The 23,790-nt window shown below is 44.7% G+C and overlaps 1 protein-coding gene across 5 annotated transcripts in view; it reads right to left on the reverse strand.

The window, feature by feature from the left end:
- Positions 1-6,220: 6,220 nt before the first annotated feature.
- The window catches only part of LRP6 (LDL receptor related protein 6), a 127,064-nt gene continuing 109,494 nt past the window's right edge, over positions 6,221-23,790 (reverse strand). For 3 of the 5 annotated variants that reach the window (XM_054399948.1, XM_054399951.1, XM_054399946.1), the window contains 8 exons: positions 22,246-22,455; positions 19,875-20,000; positions 16,741-16,977; positions 15,116-15,226; positions 12,728-12,958; positions 10,747-10,883; positions 9,468-9,565; positions 6,221-6,515 (listed from right to left, as the gene is read on the reverse strand). In XM_054399948.1, coding sequence (XP_054255923.1) covers positions 6,221-6,515; positions 9,468-9,565; positions 10,747-10,883; positions 12,728-12,958; positions 15,116-15,226; positions 16,741-16,977; positions 19,875-20,000; positions 22,246-22,455 — 1,445 coding nt within the window. The remainder of the gene's footprint in view (positions 6,516-9,467; positions 9,566-10,746; positions 10,884-12,727; positions 12,959-15,115; positions 15,227-16,740; positions 16,978-19,874; positions 20,001-22,245; positions 22,456-23,790) is intronic. The other 2 variants (XM_054399947.1, XM_054399950.1) reach the window with 2 other exon arrangements.

Consider the following 23,790-nt stretch of genomic DNA (forward strand, 5'->3'; position numbering starts at 1 on the left):
TATGTAGAGCAAAGACACACCATTGCCTTCAGTTACCTGTCTTCCAGATGCTGAAATAAAAAGAGCAGCTCTCTTTTTTTTCCACTCTTAGTTTTATTATAAAAATCAACATTTCATTTGTTACAACTCAGTTTATAGCAATAATTGGACAAGGTTTTTGTACAAGGTTTATATACACTTGACAAGTAAAGCACTTTATTTTACCAAAATTAAAACAAAACAAAAACAAAAAACCGAAAACCAAATCACAAAAAAGTTAGTGAATGAGTGACTAGGAGTGACCAAATATTGGTCATTATAATATAAATACATCCTTGCAAAGCACCATCGTACCAAAGTTGATGAACAAGAGACACCAGCTAGCTTTAAGACAATGACAAACAGGGATTAAAGCTTACAAAAAAAAAAAAAACAACAAAACCAAACAAAAACAAGATTAAAAATCTGAAAGCAGCACCAGATCCTTCACTTGCAAACAAGGCTGGTTCAGCTTAAGCCTGGTGGTATCCTCTTCACCAAAAAACACTTTCATTTCCCCTGGCTGTTTCTTAACTGCTTGGCTTAAGGCTGCAGCCATTTGAATCAGGACTTCAAAGCCACTCCTTGTTCATTTAAAGGAGGGGAACAAGCCTGCTCCTCAAGAGTTTCAACACCACAGCCGTGCTGCCTGCTACCAAGACAATCTCTGGCCTGAATTGAATATAGGCAGTTTACTCACCCTGCCTGACACAGTCTTGGGAGTGGAACACCCAGATCCTGTAAATGCTACACTGGCATCATCCTCTCAGCTGCCCTTTGTATAGATGGAAAGAAAATTGCCCCTCTTGGATCATTGCTGTGTTTTATTTGATTTTTTTTAAGAAAGAAATGGAATGTTTTGCAGTCATTTTCAAGTTTTAGGCCATTCCTAACTTAGTTAATTCTCAAGCAATAACCCAATTTAAAAAAAATCTCATGGCTAAGGAAGACAAAGGTCACATTATCTTTTGCACCCAAAGAACCTAGCTATGTTCTTGTAAGTAAGCTGCTACATGCACAGCACACCTTCAAAAGCAGATGCAGTCTGCGACAATATTGGTGACAAACAAGACAAAAATGTCATGGGGAAGAAGTGACTGATGACTTCTGAAGGGGTATTTTGATCAACAGCAGCAATGACCAAAGAGCTCTGCAGTTCATGCAGTCCCCCCCACAAATGGCAATAATCAATTAATTCAGCCATTGATTAGCTGATCAGCTAATCAATGAGGAATGGAAATACTCACTGTTTCATGACAGTGGCCTTTTCTTCAGCTTAGCACAGGCTTTATATTGAACCTATCTGCCTAAGACTCACCAATGAAGTCAGTTCTAGAGAATGGGCTGTAAGAAATAGAGAAGCAGTGCACAAGTGGAGACCAGAACACCACCAAAGGCCATTAGTGCCGTAAAAAGGGATTCTCTGCACGCACCTTCACTGGCAGTGGATTGTGGCACCTGTCATGATAAGCTGTTTGGGTGCAATTTTCTTCACAATTATGCTAGGACTACAACAAATTAATTTTTAAGCACAGAAGATTTTACTCATCTGTCAAATGGGACTCCAAAAGTAGGGGAAGAGCATAAAGTACATGCTGCTGCTCCTGCTTGATACTACTCCAGTTTAAAGTTGCAAGTGTTCTGTTGTCTGTCCTACACCCTGGCCAAAAGAAGTCCAACTTACATGAGACAGCAGGACAGCACCCAGCACTGGCACTCTGAGTCTGCCAGTGGGGGCATATCAAATGGGTATGCAGGAACATGATGAGCTTTGGGTAAATTCACATAATCAAAAGATCTATGTACCAAGAGATACACTTGTACCTGCACCTGGGGGGAAAAATGTTATAGCAGTCATCTGGAATTTAAAATACTGTGAGTTCCAACTGGCAGCAACAAGAATCCTTTGATATCAGCTGGCTCATTTGCATATTTTGCATTACTGCAAATATTTCACTTAATGTTGCATTAATTGCCATGAATGGAGCCCATTCTTCATTTCCAATGCAAATGCTATGTCCATGTTCCATTTCTTGGATCTAAGGTCTTTTCAAATAAAGATCTTGGTATCCAAAAGCAGTGGAGGAAAAAGGAGTGCTCCTTAGGAAGGTATGACATGGCAGGTAGACTTCTAAAATGCAAGGTTAGGTCTCATTAATAGCACATGGACAGGGCAGGTTGGTTGGAACTAGATGATCTTTAAGGGCCCTTCCAACCTAAACCATTCTATGACAAGCTCCTGTGGAACATTTAATAAATGCTTAGAAATATCTGGGAGCTGGGTGTCAAGAGGGAGGGGACAGGCTCTGCTCAGTTCCAGTCTGTGATAGGACAAGGGGCAATGGATACAAGCTAGAGCATAGGAGGTTCCACCTCAACATGAGGAGGAACTTCTTCACTGTGAGGGTCACAGAGCACTGGAACAGGCTGCCCTGAGAGGTTGTGGAGCCTCCTCTGGAGACTTTCAAGCCCCATCTGGATGCATTCCTGTGTGACCTGTGCTAGATTCTATGGTCCTGCTCTGGCAGGGGGGTTGGACTTGATGATATTCAGAGGTCCCTTCCATCCCCTGACATCCTGTGAGCCTGTGAACATGCAAAGATTAGTTTACAATAAACTCTGCTGCAGTGTCTGGTTTTGTTTTGTTTTCAAACCACAAAGGTCTGTTTCTCTCCTAAGTGACATGCCAACTATTTCCATCACTAACTAGCCAGCTAGGAACACTCCCCCCAGGTGTCTACACAGAAGGTGCACAAAGAGTTAATGTCTCACTGTGTGTGTATCTGATGATGTAAGGACATTTGTACTTAGTTTAAAAGACAAGGAGCAGCTTTGTTGACATCAATGAGACCATTTCTATGGTTACAAGACAAACTCACTTGAGCATCTCCTGCGCTGACACGTGTGTCATCTACAGTTCTGACATCCTGGCTGGCCTGAGAAGAGGCAGAAAGCATGGCCCTTTCTGAGGGAAGAGGAGAACAGTGGTGAAGAAAACCAGAAAACTTGTTAAGTGTCAGTCTAGGGTCCATTCCCTGGCAATGTTCCAGGCATGCATATTGGCTGCATCAATGCTTCTGTCATCTGGAGATCAGCCTAAGAGGAACTTCAAAGATCATCGACTCTTTCAAACTGCTACTCTAGATTCACTGGGAAAACACATGGACTTGCCAAGGCAGATCACAGCTTCCCACTAAATACATTCTTTGGTTAGGCCAGATGAGAAACAGCCAAAGCTCTCCATGCTGGTCAGCTTCAGTGGAAAAACACAGTCTGTGCAATTTGCCCCTCTTCACATGGACCTGCCATGGGACAGGTGACTCAAAATCCCTGATGCAGGAACTGAAATGTATGGAACAAAAAAACTCGACCAAATCCTACCCTGAATTTTATGTCCACTCCACTGACTTCAGCTGAGCAGGCAGCATGACCCATATGCAGAGAAAATACTTGCTGGAATTAACACACTTTAGCAATTTACCTGCAGGAAGTCCCCTCCCCAAGAGGAAGCCTCAGTGAGGCAGTCCAGCTGCAGCCGAAAGAGGATACCACCACTCCTTAAGCTCAACCACCTCATCATTTTTCAGACAGACATTGGCACAGTGAAAAAAGTCTTTTGCAAGAAGAGCTCATTGCCATCGCAGTACAAGCACTTGGACTGAGATACAACAATGCAAGATTCTTCTGAGTTGATTAGTGCAAGTTTCCACATGTGAACCCCCACACGGAATGCTGCACGTGAAAAAATGTAAACAGAGAACTTTCTAATCCTCATCGGTGTGCCAGCCTCAGCAACCTCCACCCTGACACACCTGCCCTCCCCCCCTTCATATCAATGGTTTCCCTTATAGTTCATAATACCCTCCCCATCATCCATCCTGCTGGAGAACACAAGCAAGCTTCTTCACCAGCAAGGAAGAGCCAGAGTAACAGCCACTATGATTCCTAGATATCTAGAATGGAGCTGGGAAAAAAAGCCTTAGTATGCCAGATCCAGAGATCAACTGCAATAGCCTGGAGACCACCAAGGCTTTTTAAGGTTTCCTCAGGTAAGACCCTTTATTGCAGCTGGCATCCCAATGCCACAGATGTACTGGGAGCTGAAATCAAGGGAAGCTCCAGGACTCCAGATGAGTGGCAGCACTAGCAAGAATGACTTGTCACCAATTCTGACAACAGCATTGAAGGCCCAGGCCACATTTTCAGCTTATTTCTCTTTCTGTTCAAACTGGCTGGGAAACAAGCAACAGAGAACAATAAAACCCAAAGGGCACCTCTGAGCAGTTGCTACACCCATACTATGCCCAAAGGCTAGGAGGCAGAAGCTCCTCAGTATCTTTGTTTTGAGAGGGCAGATTCAGAGAGCCACTCTTTGAAGGCATGGAGCACCTTTGAGGGATTAGATGTTGAGAGAAGGTGCAAATGCATAATGCCATTCTAACATCAGGTACTCTTTGAGTTCCACCACAGCCAAAGCAAACTCAAAACACTGCACTGAAGTCAGAGAGGAGTTAATAATATTCTAGGCCGCCCCTCAACCTACACAAATAATGTTTTCACTTGATTCTTATATACTCTCCCTGTCCAAATCACCATGGTGAGGCTGATAGGAGAAGGGGCTAAATATGGGAATATACAAAAATAGAGATGCAAATATAAAATGGTTTGGTTAAAGAATGTCTTCAAATGTGACATTCCCAGAGGTTAATACCAAAGTATTAAACTCACACCATGCAAAAGAGGAGGTATGTCAAAAATCATACTGAGAAAACTTGCCTTTACCTAGCACAAAGCAATCAGGAGCAGTTCATACAGAATGGGAACCCCTTCCAATAATCAAAACATCTAATTTGTTTTTTTTTTTCCTTTTCTATGGACAGATGCTCCACTGAAAGTTAAATGCTTCCTTATATTAGGAAAAAATAATATATATATTTTATATATATATATATATATATGATTTGTATACTGTGATATCAATATACACTGAAAGTACTGCAAGGATATATTATAATAATAATTATTATTATTCATTTACAGGAAAACTAACAATCCATGGTTAAATTTATAGTTTATAAATATGCTGTCTATATTATATGTGTTATAAAAATATTTGACATTTTGTGGGCACTAGATCAAAATAAGGTTTTCTTTTTTTTAAGGGACAAAAAAAAAAATCATTCAGGTATATGAATATTACCCTTGTCAATGATGCGAAAAATCATACTGACCTGGTACAAAACAGAATCCTACTGCACTGGTAAATGAAGGAGGGAATCCTACCTCTACTGGCTGCATGAGAAGGCTAATTGGAAGAAAAAAAAAAGAAGATAATTTACAGCAGCCCAGTTCTAGCAATACTTTAAATAAGGATATTGTGATTTAAAGTGACAAGGGCAGGAAGAAAGGATACAGAAGAGATGGGAAAAGCTAAAAAGAAGGGGGGAAAAAGGCAAACTTTAAAACAGGGCAGATAAAACTCATTGAAATTCCAGAAGCAGGGAGAAAGCTCTAAAGGCTCTAGTTTGGTAAATTCATTAAGGAAAAGCAGAGGTGCATTAACTTTAAAAAGTGTGTGATTGGTTTTGTGGATTCACTGCTACCATTGCTGTGTTCCTGTAGAAATCAAAGCCCTTTGTGTAAGGTTCAGATCTGTCCTGATTGCATTTTCAAGTTTAACTTCAGTTGCTGGCCCTCTGTAGTTAACATAGAGGTTATTTGGCTACTTCCAAGTATCTATGGTACACTGCTCCGAGGCAGACTTCTTTATTCTCCATTACTTTAAACATTTTTGGTATTGACAAACCCCACAGCTCACCTCGCTGGACAAGTGACACATCCCGGTCCTTCCACTTCCTTATGTGCTGAGTCACTTCACTGGATTTAAGGCATGTTTTTGTGTTCCATTTGCAAAAATAAACACTTTTTTTTTGTACAAACGTCTGGGTTCTTTTATACAAAAATTTTTTTTCTTCTTATGGCACAAGCAGCAGTTGCTGGTTAAGAAAATATATAAATATCCTTTTTTGTTTGTTTTTCTGTTTTCTTCTGTACAAATATCTTCAGCTTTCCTCCACCCCATTCAATAACATTTAACTGTACACTGTCCTACCTCAGCCACGGCCGAGAAGCTCCCCAGCAGAACATTTGGATATTTACACTTCCAGGGCAGAGGCAGAGAAGGGGGTGGGGGAGCTGCTCCTCATGAGGAGTCCGTGCAGGGGGAGGGGGGCGGTGGGTAGAGGTGGTGCGAGTAGCTGCGCTCCGTGTAGGGCGAGGGCGGGCAGCTCTCGTAGTTCTCCTCTGCCGACAGGTACTGGCTGCGCGGCGTGGGCGGCGGGGGCACGGGCTCCGAGTCGTAGTTCAGGTCGCTGGTGTAGCCCTTCGCTGCCGCCGCCGCCGTCACCCGGCGGCTGGGGGCGTAGTCGCTGTCGCACACGTCCGTGCTGCAGGGCGTCGTGGGCGGCGCGAAGTGCCGGTAGCTGTACGGCCGGTAGCTGCAGCGGGGACAGGCAAGGCAACACCGTTGGCGTCTAAGCACCGTCAGTTGTGCGTTTCAGGGACTGCCCTTGCAGTCCTCAAATTTAGAGCCCTCCCTGCTACTCCAATTATAGAGGGATGCTACTGCAATTGTAGAGGGAGCATCCTTAAAAATTCAGAGGGGCACGACACGATAAAAGGAGGATGGAGGCAGTGACGGAAGGTGGCAGGAGCAGTGCTAGGAGTGGCATGGCTGGGGGCAGAGTGAGACACCAGTGCTGCAAGGCCAAAGGCCAGTCATTGGGGCACAAATGTCATGGTCAATCCCTATTTGGTGATGGAACAACACTGCTCAATAATTCCATAGAATAGCTTACATCGGAAGGGGCCTCAGAGCTTATCTCCTCCAACCTCCCCACCATGTGTGTAAGAATGCTGCTGCACAGATTTTCTCCCTGAAACTCATGAAAGTTCTCCATTCTACAAAGAGGAAAGAAAAAAAACCTATGCATGCACACAAGGACATGCTCATACTGCTTCAAATCTCAGTCACAGAATCCTAGAATGGCTCAGGCTGGAAGGAACCTCAGAGCTCATCTATTCCAATCTGCCCACCATGGGCAGGGTCACCTCTCAACTAGGCTCAGCTGATCAAGGCCTCATCCAACCTGGCTCTGAACACCCCCAGGCAGGAGGCAGCCACAGCCTCCCTGTGAAGCCTATTTCAGTCTCACCACCCTCCAGGAGGAATTGCAGCCAGCGAGTTTGCCTCTGCCAGCTGAGCTCTGGTAACCACACATCCATCTCAGCTGGACATCTAAGCAAATCTTTTTATCTACATATGTGAGGAACACACTGAGAAAGTTACTGCAACTCCTTCAATGCACATGAAGTAATTAGCTATTCAATAGAATCTCAGAATGGTTTGGGTTGGAAGGAGCCTTTAAAGGTCATCTAGTCCAATCCTCCAGCCATGGGCAGGGACACCTTCCTCTAGAAGAGGCTACTCAAAGCCCATCCAGCCTGACCTTGAACACTTCCAATGATGGGACACACAACTTCTGGCAGTTCCAGTGCAGGCTGTTCCAGTGTCCCACCATCCTCACCATGCAAAATGTCTTCCTTATGTCCAGTCTAATCTACTCTCTTTCAGTTTAAACCCATTGTTTCTTGTGCTGTCACTACAGGCCTTGGTGGAAAGGCTCTCTCCAGCTCTCTGACAAGCCCCTTCTATATATTGAAAGGCCACAATAAGGTCTCCCAAACTCTCTAAACCTTTCTTCACAGGAGGCATCCACAGCCTCCCTGGGTAGCCTATTCCCTAGTCTCACCACCCTCTGACTCCCTTGCAGAAGCCCCACCTTTGCACTACAGTGTCAGTCAAATCGCAGCAACTAGTGAAAGGCATGCTAATTGTTAATTATCTGTGGACAACAGGCCCCCTGAGGACTCACTTGAGGTAGAAAAAGTTGCTCCAGAGACAGTGGGGCAGGAAGGGCACAGGGGCAGTGGGGGAAGGGAACCAGTTGTGTTGCAATTATACAGAGAAGATGCTGTGTTTCCATCATGCAATTTATGGATACCAACTTCCAAGCCCAGGAAGAGAGACTGAAAATTGCCTGGCACATTCATAGCATTCAGGAGAGTCACTCACCAGAGCAGTAATTAGGGTGGAATTCCCAAAGGCTGATACCACAAAACATGTTTTAAAATGAGCCCAAGATAGCTCAACAGAAAAAAAAAAAAACAGAAAGGGAGATTCATGGTGGCTGCAACTACCAGCATCACAGTCAGTGGTTAGGGACAGGTAGGGATGCAGCCCACTTGAATCTATATTCAAGTCAGAATTTTTGGACAGAGAGGAAGATCAGAAGAAGCAAGGCTAGGGTTGATTTTTGGATGGGGGAGCACTCAGAAAACATTCAACCCTACACTACATCTCTAATAACATTTATAATACTAAAAGTCACTAACCGGCACTCAGCATGATTTATGTCTGGGCCAAAATTTGGGTTTCTTTCATTAGAAAATTACTCATCATTTTAAAAGATTTTTCCTATGGCTGCAAGGGATCATTATGAAGATCTGGGCTGACCTTCTGCACAAGAGAGGCTGCATGTCTGCTAATGGAGAAGAGATGTCTTTTCAGCCCCAGAGACCTCATTATCCAAGAGCCCCCAAAGGCTCTGTGTTAGGCAGGCATTCCTTTCACTAAGCAAGCACAGAGCTCTCTTCTCACTGACCACATCTACTGGTGATCTGGGAGGGGAGCATCTACACCCTTGGGTACTAGGTGTTTCTTTCTCTATTTTTGGTAACTAGTTATAAAACTATAATGAACTCTGTATCTTTTTTTTTTTTACCTTCCTCCCAAGATGCCATTCAAGTAAATAGAGCTAAAGCCTGGATGCCAATTATACTAGTCAGAAAACAACCAAAAGGTTAGCAATCTTTTTCAGATACCACCCTTAACACACCAAACTAGAATTTCTATGCTTTATCTGGGCCATAATAGTAATGTTACTTCTGACCTCCTAGCCCTTGCATTGCTGAGTTTCCTCCCATGGCATTTGTTTGTCTCTCACTTCTGGTAATTACATGACAAATTATTTATGACAGAAGCCTAAACAAAAAGTGGAGTTCACTCCAGGGTAAGCATTTTTGGCTCAAAGTTATTGTGGTACCTTTTTTTTTTTTTGCCATTTATCTGATTTTGTGCTACATGCTGCCATTCCGCCTAAAGCAAAACAGCCCAGAGGTGTGCCACTAACCCACTTGCTGCAGGATGTGCCTCAAACAATGCTGCACTTCCAGGCATGCTTCAGTGACTTGCTGCATGTGAACCTGTTTCAGTGCTTGCAGAGCTAGGGCCTTTGATTCCAATTCTCATGGAGCAAAGGCTGTCTTTATTCTGCATTTTCTCCACTAACTGCTCTGAATCTGATGACAGCTATTGCAAGGGTAATTACCTGTAGGATCTATGAGTGGAGGGGCTGTTTGAAGAGTAACCAAATTCCATGGTGTAATGGGAGCGTTCGGTAGCTGGGGACGGTGGTGGGTTCAAAATCTGAGAAGAGGGGGGAAAAAAAGCCAGTCATTAAAAAAAAAAAAAAACAAACCACAAAAAACAAAACACAAGATATAAAGGAGACTCCAAAAACATGTTTATAGAGTTTGTTTTTAGCAGTTCTTAATAAGAACGTCAAGTAAAGACCTGCATGCATAGGCCCTCCCAGCAAGCAGGATTCTTCTTCTGTTCCTCTCCTAGTTCTTAGACACTGGAAATGCTGCTTGTTCCCACTCCCACAGAAGCTCTTACTAAGCTCTTTTTTCAAACAAATGCTGACTGCTGTTGCTATTTTGACAGACCCAGTGCTGGAAAGTAAAGTTGAAGCTGGCTGTTCAATACTAGATAGTCACTAGGGATACCACTGCCCTAGGCAAACTGGCAGACGCCTGCCTCCTGCAAGCTGGAGTCCCCAGGCCTTACGCTGTTTATAATCCGTGCAGTGTGCTGTCCACAGCAAGCTTTTCTTCCCTGTACAGGCATGCTGCTACTGCAGGCAGGATTTGGATTACAGGTGCAACATGATTGCTTGATTCTCAGAACTGAAGACAGACAGTTGAAGGTTTCATCCTGCACTGACCAAGCCTGAACCTCTTTAACACTCAATTATGTCTGGTGGACTCCAAATAAAAATGCCTAACCCAGCAAGCACTGCAGATAGAAATAGAGACAGGGAGCCCCTCTAGGGCTGGTGCCAGCTTTTGTCTAGCATCTACAGCAGCACACTACTCATTTGTGACTAGAGAAATGCTGTGTAGTTGCAAGACACTCGTTTATTTATTTAGCTGTCACTCACAAGACACATGACACAACATTTCTATAGAGAATCGAGCATAGTTTTACCTTTTTAGACACAAGGAGGAGTATAATGAAAGGGGATTGTACTGCCAGAGCTGCTCAACAATTACAGGGCTTTTTTCATCTCCCCTGACATTCCCCCTAACATCTTTTTCTGGCACTGAACTCTCTTGTAACTTTTTGAAATCAACAGAAAATCCCCATCCCGTTTTGGAAAAAGACAATCTCCCCTCCCTTCCCTTTCAAAATCACTTACTCCAGATTCAAACAAGTTTATTAGGCTAGAAATGGAAACCGAAGCATTCCTCTGCCAATTATCCTCACAAAGACATTGGTAGTACCTTTAAAGTTATTAAAGGTCTATGAATAACAGAATGACTTACTGGAGGAAAGTAAGTGCCTTTGGTACTTGAAGAACTACTGGAAGAGGCTCCAGTGACATGGGCCCTGTCATAAGGTGGTCCACTGCTCCCTCCCATAATGCTGAGGGAGCTGATCACAGACTTCCCTCGGGACATCCCTGAAGAACAAAGATGTGTGTCAGTATCCAATTCTTTAAAGCAGAGAAAGGAAAGCTTAACAAATTAATACTCTAGAGGATAACAGAAGTATAAGCACAATTCCTAAGCCCAAAATTAATCTTCTTGGTATTAAGAGCAAATTCAGTGCTTCTTGATGGACAAGTGGAATGAAGACTGTCGTGGAACAAACAGGTTGGTTTTGTGAAGCAGCTACTCAACTGCAGGACTTGGCACCAGGCTACATTAGAGCCGTGTGAAGAGAAGCAGATTTATTTCACTTGAATAGCTAGAAAAGACTTTGAGAGAACAGGCATTCAGGAACTATTTCAATGCTTCAGAATGAAACATGAAACTGACTCTGACCACCTCAACTGAGCAACTGAAATGTGTGGGAGAGAAGAGAGGGTTTGTGTTCTTTCATTTCCACACAGTTAAGTGAGCTTTTGCTGCTGGTCTGAAGCATGCTGGCAGAGAGTCCAAGTGGGAAATGGGAATGTATGCCCCCTGTGCACAAAATAATGGTGACAATCCTGCTCAAAGGCTCTCCTTATGAAAGCAGCTCGTTACAGAAAGAGAAAAACAACACCAGTGGTGCATTATTTTAACCCTGCAACAGCCTCACAGAACCTCTGTGTTCAGACTGGAACCTGCTGGATCCAAACCCATGAGTTACAGTAGAAGTGCAACACTGTGGTTGAGTTTTGCTTTTCCAACAGCAGTAGCATCACATGTGTTGTTTGAGTGATGTTTGAAAACTTCATCATCAAACAAAACAAACTGAGACCACAATTATTGCTGGTCATGACAGACTTGACAGGAAGTTTCACAAACATACAAACCCAGGCTACAAATTTAACAAAGATAATTACATAATATTTAAAGTCTTGTGAATATAACTCTGTATAACTTTACCCTGTATTGTCACAACACCTTGCTGCTGCTGTAATAGTCCAAAAAGAGGTTTCTTTAGTAGCAAACCAGGAGAATTCCCATGGTATGTGCATCTGTTTGAGCTTATGGTTCTGCTAAGTACCTAAATGCTTCTGACTACTATAGGTAAAATAGTTCAGTATTATGTAGACTGATGGTGACGAGCCCTGACAGTTCCAGCTTCCAACAGCTTACAAGAAGAATTCATAGAATCCTAGAATAGCTCAGGTTGGAAAGGACCTCAGAAATCTGCTGCTGCACAGATTTTCTACCTGAAACTCATGAAAGTTCTCCATTCTACAAAGAGGAAAGAAAAGCCTATGCATACACACAAGGACATGCTCATACTGCTTCAAATGTTAGTCATAGAATCCTAGAATGGCTTGGGTTGGAAGGGACCTCAGAGATCATCTCCTCCAACCTCCCCACCATGCCCAGGGACACCTCTCAGACTCAGCTGCTCAGGGCCTCATCCAACCTGGCCTTGAACATACACAGCGAGGAGGCAGCCACAGCCTCCCTGGGGAGCCTATTCTGGAGTCTCACTACCCTTGTGCTGAAGAACTTCTTCCTCAGCTCCAGTCTAACCCTGCTCCCTCTCAGCTTCAAACCATTCCCCCTTGTCCTGTCTCTGGACACTCTCATGAAAAGTTCCTCTGCAACCTTCCTCTAGGATCCCTTCAGGTACTGGAAGGCAGCTCCAAGGTCCCTCTGGAGTCTTTCTTCTCTTCTCCAGGCTGATAGCTCTCTCAGCCTATCCTCATAGGTGCTCCAACCCTTGGATCGTTTTTTGTGCCCCTCCTCTGGACTCAGTCCAACACCTGGAAGACTCTCCTGTGCATACACACAAAGTATCCTCAGGTACAACTACGTGGTGCCAAACATCAGGACAAGGATCACACCATTTACTCACCAGGAAGAGACCCTGATAAAGAGCTTGGGTGAGGCACATATCCAAGAGGCACAGAGGCTGGTCCATGCACCACGTAATCATTGGTCATTGTTTCCCCATCTCCCTTCATGCGTGGGCACAGCACCCTCTGGCAGATGAAGTACATTGCTCCAACCACGAACACTGTGAGGATCACCCCAATAATGGAGCCTATGGTGTTGTTGGGCTGTGGGGCAGGCTCCTCCGTTGTGTCTGAAGAGAGAAAAGAAAACCAGCCTATGTAAGCTAATCCAGCAGCTTCAGGTACCAACATCAGTTTTCCTGGCATCTTTCCACACAGGAAAAATAAAAGTGTCCTCTTCTGTCAGCAGATAGTTTTCAGGTGAATACAGGAGGAACAAAGGGGCATGGAAACAGGGATGTTTATGGACTCCAGGTATCCGTAAGGGCTACCTGGGCACAAGATGACTCCCAGACATGCAGAGAGGTTTTTGAATCACAAGTGACAGGAAATGAGCAGTGCATGATTGTGTGAGGTGAGTGATGAATGAGGTCCTGACCTTGCTTCATGCTGACAGGCAGGGCTGTCCTTTGAACTCGATGGACAAGACCTGCAGCCATGGCTCTGGATGGCACTGTGCTGGGGACTCCGGTGAGATGACTTCTTGTCATTAGAGGCAACGACAACTACTTTTCAAGTTGCACTTCATCACAGAAGCACCCAGGTTATCACTCAGTGTAACAGATCAACTATTTATCATTCACTTATGCTGAACACAGAGGTGCTGCAGCAATGCTGAATTCTGGATTTGCTATTTATTCAACTACCTACCCTCTCCCCATCTGACCCACACTAATGGGCATAGCTGACATCAGCTTTAGAGGTGCCATCCTCCTGTGAAATCTCTATCTGAAGTGATTATTCAATTCAAAATGAGTGGCTTTCCCTACAATACCATTCTAAGCAACGACATTTCTGGGAATAACTGACAACCCCCTGCCTGTGCTTCATGAATCTGACAAGAAAAGCAGACTTTAAAGTATTTGCCTGTTCTAGTCAGTGTTTTACATCTTATCCATTACTGAAAGGCTTTTCCTCAACACGTTTTCTTGTCCCTGAACACCAAACTCAACATTTCAACTAACTTGTCACAGCCTACAGAGATAAGAGAATAGACTTCTGATCACAGTGTGAGAGGGACAGTGACAACTGCAGGCTTACTCTGGGTGGGCTACTTTGCCATCCTCTGTTCCCAACTCAGAAAACAAATGAACCATACTAAAGATAACTAAACACCTCTGTGATAATGTCACTAATAACTTGGTAGTATGACATCTCCTATTGCTCCTTTGGGTCCAACTCTGGCTTTGCATGCTCAAATTCTGTGTGTCAGTCAGAAGGATCCCTAACAGAGGAGGTGTCTGCATCTTAAAGCATCAACAATGTACTAGCAAAAATGAACTCTTCAGATGGAATTTTAAAGGCAGTGGTTTACTTGCAGAGCTCTGGGGATTGCAAGGTGGGGGATATCACAGGATCACAAGATGTTAGGGGTTGGAAGGGATGTCCAAAGATCATCAAGTCCAACTCCCTGTCAGAGCAGGATCATAGAATATAGCACAGGTTGCTCAGGAACACATCCAGATGGGTCTGGAAAGTCTCCAGCGAAGAAGCCTCCACAACCTCTCTGGGAAGCCTGTTCCAGTGCTCTGTGACCCTCCCAGTGAAGAAGTTCCTCCTCATGTTGAGGTGGAACCTCCTGTGCTGGAGTTTCTTGTAGTACCCCTTGTCCTATCACAGGCTGTAACTGCGCAGAGCCTGTCCCCTCCCTCTTGACACCCAGCCCTCAGATGTTCATAAACATATATAAAATCCTCTCTGTCTTCTCTTCTCCAGACTAAAAAGCCCTAGGTCTCTCAGCCTCTCCTCATATCACATTACAAATCATAAATCAAGCCCAGAATTACATCAGTATGAGATACAAAAGGAAATTTTAGAAGGTTTCCTTTATAGACAGAGTGCCCCCCGATTCTCTGGATGGAGTAGAGCAGTTGTGTACAAAAAGCCTCTTGCTGCTAGAAAGATCTTTCAAACATGGCACCAGCTCAGCACAGTAACAGATTATAGTAAAACAAATCCTTCACTTTCTTTAAAAGTTTTTTAAAATGAAGTGACAAAATGATTAGGCTGCTCTGCCTCAGAAACTGCTGGTTCAGAGTACTAGTCACTTACTCCTCTTCCACCACGTTGTTCCTTAAGTGCATGAAAGCAGTTACAAAGAGGAGCATTCCATTTGGGAAGAGCTCATTAAATCTGGCTGGTTAGCAGGATCTAATCCAACTCATAGGAAAGGTAGGAAATAAAGCTCTGACAATGCAATCAAGTCTAATCTCAGGTTTTACACTTACAGCATCCTTGTTCATCTGAGCTGTCACTGCAGTCCAGGTTGTGATCACATTTCTTGCTTTTCCCGATGCACTGCCCACTGGCGCAGCGGAACTGATCGGTTAAGCAAAGCACTGGAAGGAGAACCCCACACACATCAAAGGTCAGTACCAGAGACTCATTAAGAAAACAAGCTACCACAGCATGCAGTCAAGAAGTATCCTGGGAGAGCTTAGCCTGCTCCTAGCTTCATTTCTTAAACATCCAGTGGCACACAAAGTCCCTTATGTCAATCACGTAGAAGTAGTGATTGAGTGTTCTGAGGACGCTGCATGGTGGGTACCTGCTCCTCCCTGCATATTTACAGTAAGGACACTACAAATAAAGTTACCATGACAAAAATAACTCAGAAGCAGAAGGCCTCTGACAACACAGACACTTACCACAAGCATGGTTATTGAGAAATTACTGTAAGAATATCTTCTGTAATATAAGAATTAAGGTCTAAAAATAAATCTGCCAACCTATGATAATTAAAATTGTTTAGGAAAGGTAGATGTAGTTCTCCAATGCCCTTGTGCTCTTCCTGGAAACCAGAACACCCCTTGATCACAAGACAATGTATTTCACTCGACATTATGTTTTTAAACTGAAATGAAAGACAGAAGATAGAGCTGGAGCTTCGCCAGCACACTCCACAAATCAGCTTCCACTTTGGGGAAAGAAGGTGCTGCAGGCAAGGTGCTAGCTGCTGTTGTTTACACAGATGTTTGCTTCCTGTTTCTCAGAAATTCTTTCTGACTTCAGTTGATTTAAGAAGATAAACCAAAGGCTTTTCTGATCTGTAATCAACTGCATAACAGGGACATTGAAGGTGACAAACAGCCCTATGTCCGCTGTCTCCCGCGGCTGGATGGCAACTAGGAAGCTAACTTTGTACAACCTATTTTCAGATGGCAGCATCTCATTTGGCTTTCTCATCACCTTTCATCACACAGGAATTTCTGCATAGAATCACAGAGTGAAAGGCAGCTCTAAGGTCCCCCTGGAGTCTTCTCTTCTCCAGGCTAAACAACTCCAGCTCCCACAGCCTGTCCTCACAGCAGAGGTGCTCCAACCCTCGGGTCATCTTTGTGGCCTCCTCTGGACACACTCCAGCAGCTCTGTGTCCGTATGCTGGGGACACCAGAACTGGAGGCAGGATTGGAGGTGGGGTCTCAGCAGAAGCAGAGTCAAGGGGCAGAATGCCCTCTCTTGCCCTGCTGCCCACACTCCTCTGGCTGCAGCCCAGCACACAGCTGCCTTCTGGGCTGCATGAGGGCACTGCTGGCTCAAGGTGCACAAAATACTATGATAATGGTTTGCTCCACTCTGTAATTCACTCCCAGTTACCAGGTTTTTTGAGCTTAAACCCACACTGTTTTTAGTAGCACTTCTCACAAACAGACCTTAAACCATTGTGCAGGAGATCAGTGACGGAGAAACTCAAGTGTGGAATTGTGAAACTGTGTAGAATTGTGAAATGTCCCACTTAAAAACTAGCAGGAGCTCACATCCTTCCAAATCCTGCTCAGCAGTAACTTTGGGACATTGTGACAGATACCAATCACTGCTCTGTTTTCATCACCCCCTCCAACAACCTCTGTACCTTCGCAGTTCTTCTCATCCGAGTTGTCCTGGCAGTTCGCCTCCCCGTTGCAGCGGAGGGCGCTGTCTATGCACTGCCCACTCTCACACTGGAACTGGCTGTCTGAGCACACTGGGCAGTTCTTTTCGTCACTGTGGTCTTCACACTCAGTGAACCCATCACAGCGCCAGGCGACCGGGATGCAGTCAATCTCACCTGTGAAACAGGTGAACTGCTGAGGGGAGCATGTTGGTGGTTCTTTAAAAAAATCAAGCAAACAAACAGAAATTAAAAATCCAGGTGAACAAACAGCAGATCAGGACAGGCAAGGACAAGATGCGCTCAGCTGCTTTCACTTAACCAAGCAGCTGACAAACGCGCCACGTCATAAGGCAGCTCCCACCCCTGCTGCCTCCACAGATCTTGAGCCCCATATGACCGAGGAAGGCTGACATCAATGTGGGGCTCATCAGATAAAGAACAAGAGGAGCAGAGAAACATGCACACTCAAACCCATTATTTCCTTCCCTGCCCACTTCAGCCTCTAACATCCTTCTCTTGGTAGGTCTTCAGAAGTCTTCACTTAAAGACAACAGATTTCTCCTCCTCCTCCTCCTTTCCTGCACCATACCCAGGGTGGATGGCCTAACTTTCTTTGTAATGCTCCACAGCCATTGTATAGAAAACAGTCAAAGGATGTAATGTGCTGCAGATGGATGCACTGTGACTCAGTGTCTAGTTATGTGCCCTCGACAGCTCTCTTCAGTCAAAAATTCTTTTAAAATGACAAAAATCTGCTCCATCTAGTCAAGTCCTGCTATCCCAACACAGCTGTTAGCTGTTACTTCACATTTACTACAGTAACTGTTAATCTCACACAGTAAGTAAATGTGGATTTTCTCCCCCCTTTTTAATCCCCCTTTCCTCCCCCCTCCCTCTCCCCTGCCATTTTTGGCCTGGAATTAAACTTTTTCTGAGAAAATATCTGGATTATGTTAGCTCTTGTTCCCTTGTGAGACCACATGTTGCCTCGATGGCCAGGAGATTGCAAAATAAATCCATTCAGTGGCACAAAGAGACCCAAGCACCAAAGTGCCTTTCCTCTGCCCCATTTCAACCCCACCCTCCAAGACACCATGGCACAGGCTGCAGTGGCTATATTGCCATGGAGGGGGCAAGTTGCCCTTCTAGGACTGCAGTTTGGAAAGACACACACAGGGTGAGCTTGATAAGGCCAGGAGAGAATAATGAATTGGCACAGAAATGGTGCAACAGGCCAGAATGTGAAAATCTACCACCATCTAAAAAAGAAGAACATACAGAGTGGTAGGAAAAATAATAAGATTAAAAAAAAAAAAAAAATCAACACAACACCAAGATTAAATAATTCAGTGGCTTAAGTAGAAAGAGTGAATAGAAATCCTTACTGAGCTAGTGAAGTTCTCCTCTTCCCTTACTAAATCCTTACTGAGCAGTCAGCTAGTAAGCTTCTCCCTTACCAAATCCTGAGCATCCAGCTCGTGAACTTTTCCTCTTCCTTTACCAAATCCTTACTAAGCAGCCAGCTCGTGAACTTTTCCTCTTCCCTTACCAAATCCTTACTGAGCAGCCAACTCGTGAACTTTTCCTCTTCCCTTACCAAATCCTTACTGAGCAGCCAGCTCGTGAACTTTTCCTCTTCCCTTACCAAATCCTTACTGAGCAGCCAGCTCGTGAACTTTTCCTCTTCCTTTACCAAATCCTTACTGAGCAGCCAGCTCGTGAACTTTTCCTCTTCCTTTACCAAATCCTTACTGAGCAGCCAGCTCGTGAACTTTTCCTCTTCCTTTACCAAATCCTTACTGAGCAGCCAGCTCGTGAACTTTTCCTCTTCCTTTACCAAATCCTTACTGAGCAGCCAGCTCGTGAACTTTTCCTCTTCCTTTACCAAATCCTTACTGAGCAGCCAGCTAGTGAACTTTTCCTCTTCCTTTACCAAATCCTTACTGAGCAGCCAGCTAGTGAACTTTTCCTCTTCCTTTACCAAATCCTTACTGAGCAGCCAGCTAGTGAACTTTTCCTCTTCCTTTACCAAATCCTTACTGAGCAGCCAGCTAGTGAACTTTTCCTCTTCCTTTACCAAATCCTTACTGAGCAGCCAGCTCGTGAACTTTTCCTCTTCCTTTACCAAATCCTTACTGAGCAGCCAGCTAGTGAACTTTTCCTCTTCCTTTACCAAATCCTTACTGAGCAGCCAGCTAGTGAACTTTTCCTCTTCCTTTACCAAATCCTTACTGAGCAGCCAGCTAGTGAACTTTTCCTCTTCCTTTACCAAATCCTTACTGAGCAGCCAGCTAGTGAACTTTTCCTCTTCCTTTACCAAATCCTTACTGAGCAGCCAGCTAGTGAACTTTTCCTCTTCCTTTACCAAATCCTTACTGAGCAGCCAGCTAGTGAACTTTTCCTCTTCCTTTACCAAATCCTTACTGAGCAGCCAGCTCGTGAACTTTTCCTCTTCCTTTACCAAATCCTTACTGAGCAGCCAGCTCGTGAACTTTTCCTCTTCCTTTACCAAATCCTTACTGAGCAGCCAGCTCGTGAACTTTTCCTCTTCCTTTACCAAATCCTTACTGAGCAGCCAGCTAGTGAACTTTTCCTCTTCCTTTACCAAATCCTTACTGAGCAGCCAGCTCGTGAACTTTTCCTCTTCCTTTACCAAATCCTTACTGAGCAGCCAGCTCGTGAACTTTTCCTCTTCCCTTACCAAATCCTTACTGAGCAGCCAGCTCGTGAACTTTTCCTCTTCCTTTACCAAATCCTTACTGAGCAGCCAGCTAGTGAACTTTTCCTCTTCCTTTACCAAATCCTTACTGAGCAGCCAGCTAGTGACCTTTTTTCCTCTTTCCTTACCAAATCCTGAGCAGCCAGCTAGTGAACTTTTCCTCCTCCCTTACCAAATCCTTACAGAGCAGTCAGTTAGTGAACTTGTCCTCTTCTCTTACCCCCCAATACTTGCAAATTTGGTTGGGGAGGAGGCAAAGAAGTGAGCATGTAGCAGTGTCTAACAGCATCTGGTACAGTCATGTTCTTTCTACTCACAAGCAGCCCCTGAAGATGGAGACTTCCCCCCACCAGAAGCTGAGTGCCCAGTGGCAAAGAGCATGGGAAAGACTTACCTCCACAGGACAGCTCATCCTGCAGCAGAACAAGGTGCACTGGGCACGAGCAGCGTGTGGTGCCATCACCCTTCACAATGCAAATGTGTGAGCAGCCACCATTGTCTTGAGAACAAGGATGTTGTCCTGTGATTTTAAAAATAAGACAAACAGGCACTGACAATAAATCCCCATCTCTTTTCCCACCTTTCAATGTTGTTTTTTTCAGCACATGGAACTCCATTCTTTCCTTCCCTCTGGGGAGCGCACTACTGAAAACAACTCAGACTATTTTGCTGTATATGTTTTTTCCCTTTATACACATCAATAATTATCATACACATAGATTCATAGAATAGTTTGGGTTGGAAAGGACATGGAAGACCATCTGGTTCCAACCCCCCCTGCAATGGGTAGGGACACCTTCCACTAGAGCAGGTGGTCTTGAACACTTCCAGGGAGGGGTCATCCACAACTACCCTGGGCAACCTGTTCCAGTGTCTCACCACCCTCACTGTAAAGAATTTCTTCATAATCTCCAGTCTAAATCTGCCCTCCTCAAGCTTCAGTCCATTCCCTCTCGTCTTACCACTGCAGGCTTTTGGAAACAGTCCCTCTCCAGCTTTCTTGTAGGCCCCCTTGAGGTACTGGAAGGCTGTTCTAAGGTCTTCCTGGAACCTTCTCTTCTCCAAGCTGAACAACCCCAGCTCTCTCAGCTTGTCCCTGTAGGGCGGTTCTCCAGCCCTCTGAGCATCTTTGTGGCCCTCCTCTGGACCCATTCCAGCAGTTTCATGTCCCTGTTATGCTGGGAGCAGCAGAACTGGAGGCTGTGCTGCAGGTGTGGTCTCAGCAGAACAGAGGGGCAGAATCCCCTCCCTGTGCTGCTGCTCTTCCTGCTTTGGATGCAGCCCAGCGCAGAGCTGCATTCTGGGCCACCAGTGACCACTGCTGGCTCATGGGGAGTTTGTCACCAACTGACCCCCCCAAGTCCTTCTCAAGACTGCTCTCAAGCCATTCTTCCCCCAGTCTAAATTTGTGTCTGGATTGCCCAAACCAAATATAATATAGTACAAAGAGATGCCTTGGACTCCATACTTCATTAAAAAAAAAGTAAAGTTTTCTATGATTTCTGAAGTTTCTACACTGCAACTCAAATTACCATGCTCTAGATAAATATGTCTCCTCATTTTAATGTTTAATAAGGACAACATACTTCTCTTAGAACTCTTGACAGATTTACTAAGATTAATAGCAAACAAAACTAGTAGTAGTCTGCACTGATGCTTTAATTAAACATCCCCAGACATTTTTCTACATATGTCTCCAAGGCATGCACCACAGCCTATTAAACAGCCCTATTTCCTCCAGGATGACAGCAGCTCCACTGCTTTAACCAGCCAGTTCCCATCCTTCCAAGTGTATGTGTGGAAGGCTACATCCTGGTAAACAGAGAGCTTTCAAAAGTGCAGCCATGGTCCAACCAAACTCTCACTGAAGACACATTGCCTTGGGGCAATGCAGCATTGCTCTTCTGGCTTTTTCTTTCAATACAAATGGCCACCAACGAGAACTGTTCAAGGCAGGCAGTTCACTGAAACATTTACTGCTAGCAAAAGGCTCCCAGAGCTGTGCTTGTGTCAGTGTGTCAAACACCTACAAGGATGACTGGGGGACTTGAGCATCTCTGCTGTGAAGGGAGACTGAGAGACCTGGGGCTGTTTAGCATGGAGAAGAGAAGGCTGAGAGGGGATATGATTAATGACTACAAATCTCTGAGGGGTGGGTGTCAAGGTGAAGGTGCCAGGCTCTTTGTGTTGGTACCTCATGACAGGACAAGGAACAACAGGTACAAGCTGGAGCACGGGAGGTTCCATCTCAACACAAGGAGACACTTCTTTATGGTCAGGGTGATGGAGCTTTGGGAGCAGGCTGCACAGAGAGGTTGTGGAGTCTCCTTCTCTGCAGACCCACCTGGATGTGTTCCTGTGTGGACTGCCCTAGGTGATCCTGCTTTGGCCGAGGGGTTGGATTAGGATGATCTCTGGAGGTCCCTTCCAATCCCAAACATTTTGTGATTGTGTGATATTTACTCTGCCTACAGACACTCAAATGCCAGGTGCCTTGTATGAGACTACCAATAAAGCTGTCATCAGCCACAAAACGTGATGCTGGGTTTGTAACAGATTTCCAACCTATTGCCAACTGCCTGAAGGCAACAAACCTAACTGTACCCTGGCAATGTCCAGGCACAAAACAATACCAAGTTGTGGCCCCTCCAATCTGCACTGATGTGGATCAGTGCCATGGCCAATCAGGTCTCCCTGCAGCCCCTCCTTGCCTGAAGCCCCACGGGGTGCTGTTTGCACTTGCAAGCAGGGATGATGACACCTACTGTACTCCTGAAGGTTGAGCTCCTTCACAGCGTGGATGTCACTGAGCTGTGCAATGCGAGCCTGGACCTTTGTGCGCCCTTCCCGCCCGGTCATGTCGATCTTCTCGATCATCTGCTGCTGCCTGTCGATCCAGTACAGCCAGTTCTCAAACACAGTCAGGCCCACGGGCTGCAGGATATTGGAGTCCTCCAACACGATCCGGTTAGCACCTGCGGGAGGGGCAAAGGCTGCTTCAGCTCCACTGGAACCAACTGAGAAACCATCACAAACATTTTCCACACTGCTCCCACAACTATTTGCTACTTGACATTGCCAGGGAAGGCTCCTATAAAACCACAATGTTGTAATGTGGTGGGTTGAAAGTCCCTTCCCACATTAACACCATCAGACTAGCTCAGTTTGGAAGCAAATGAGGCTGTATTTTACAAGCAAAAACTACAATTTACAATGAAATGTAATGAATATGTATAAATATACACTATTTACAATATTTACAAATATGTACTATTAACAGAAACAGCACAAAACCCTCCTGGCCCAAGCCAGGAAAGCTGTCCCTCTGCCTCCCCCTTCCCTGCCTTCTCCAGACCCCCCCGGCAAAAGGGAGAAGGAGAAGCAGAGAGGTTGTTAGAACTTAGCATTTCAAGATCAAGAGCAGGTGTGTTATCTCTCAAGCAAAGCCAGAAGAGAAGAGCAGAAACACCCTGCTAGAATGCTGCAGAGAGAACTGAACTTTGTTTTGAGAACTGAATGTTAAAGGTTTCTATCTCTCCAATGGAATCGTTTGGAATAATCATTATTTTTCTTTTTTACACGCAATAGTGATTTATTTGCATTCTTATTACTTTCTGCTTAAGATCTGTGAAAAATTTCAAAGGCATAGCCCTAAAACCATCACACACAAGAACCCTGGGCCCTCCAATGCAAGGCTGACGCATTCAGCAGACAGGTGACGGATTTGTTCTCTGCTTTCATCAAGAAGCCACTGCTTGTGCTTCAAATCTGTTTCCTGTATTTAAGAAGCACCTGGAGTTGGGAGCTCAGCCTTCAGGAGGCTATCCAGTCTTTTATCAATATGATGGGAACTGGTCTTTCTTTTCATTCTTCTTTCTGGAGAGCCTAACTGCTTTGTCTTGGCATACAACAGGGAATAAGAAGATGGATTATTAGCTTGAGTTAACTAAACAAGATAAAATCCAAGTGAAGATGAGGTAGTTAGGACTTCTCACATGAATTAGGAGATTAAGGTAAACACTTCTGACTTCCTCACGGTCTTTCATTTCAACTATCTATCTCCATTAAGGTTTTCATGCTAAATTGGGAAGGCTCCTTTCTTTGTAGCAAAGACTTGCTTTCCTCAGTTCCTTTAGCAATGACCAGCAGCAGATAAAAGGTCTTACACCTCTGAAGAGTACTTGTTGACTTTTATGCTGATTACCTGCTATTAAATACAGTCAAGAGTAACTGTCACATTTCATAGGTAACACTCCATATGAACAGAGGACAGTCCACAACTGTTTTCTAAGTATCATTGCAGACAGTAA

The sequence above is a fragment of the Indicator indicator genome, chromosome 3, assembly GCF_027791375.1.
Source record: "Indicator indicator isolate 239-I01 chromosome 3, UM_Iind_1.1, whole genome shotgun sequence".
NCBI lineage: Eukaryota > Metazoa > Chordata > Aves > Piciformes > Indicatoridae > Indicator > Indicator indicator.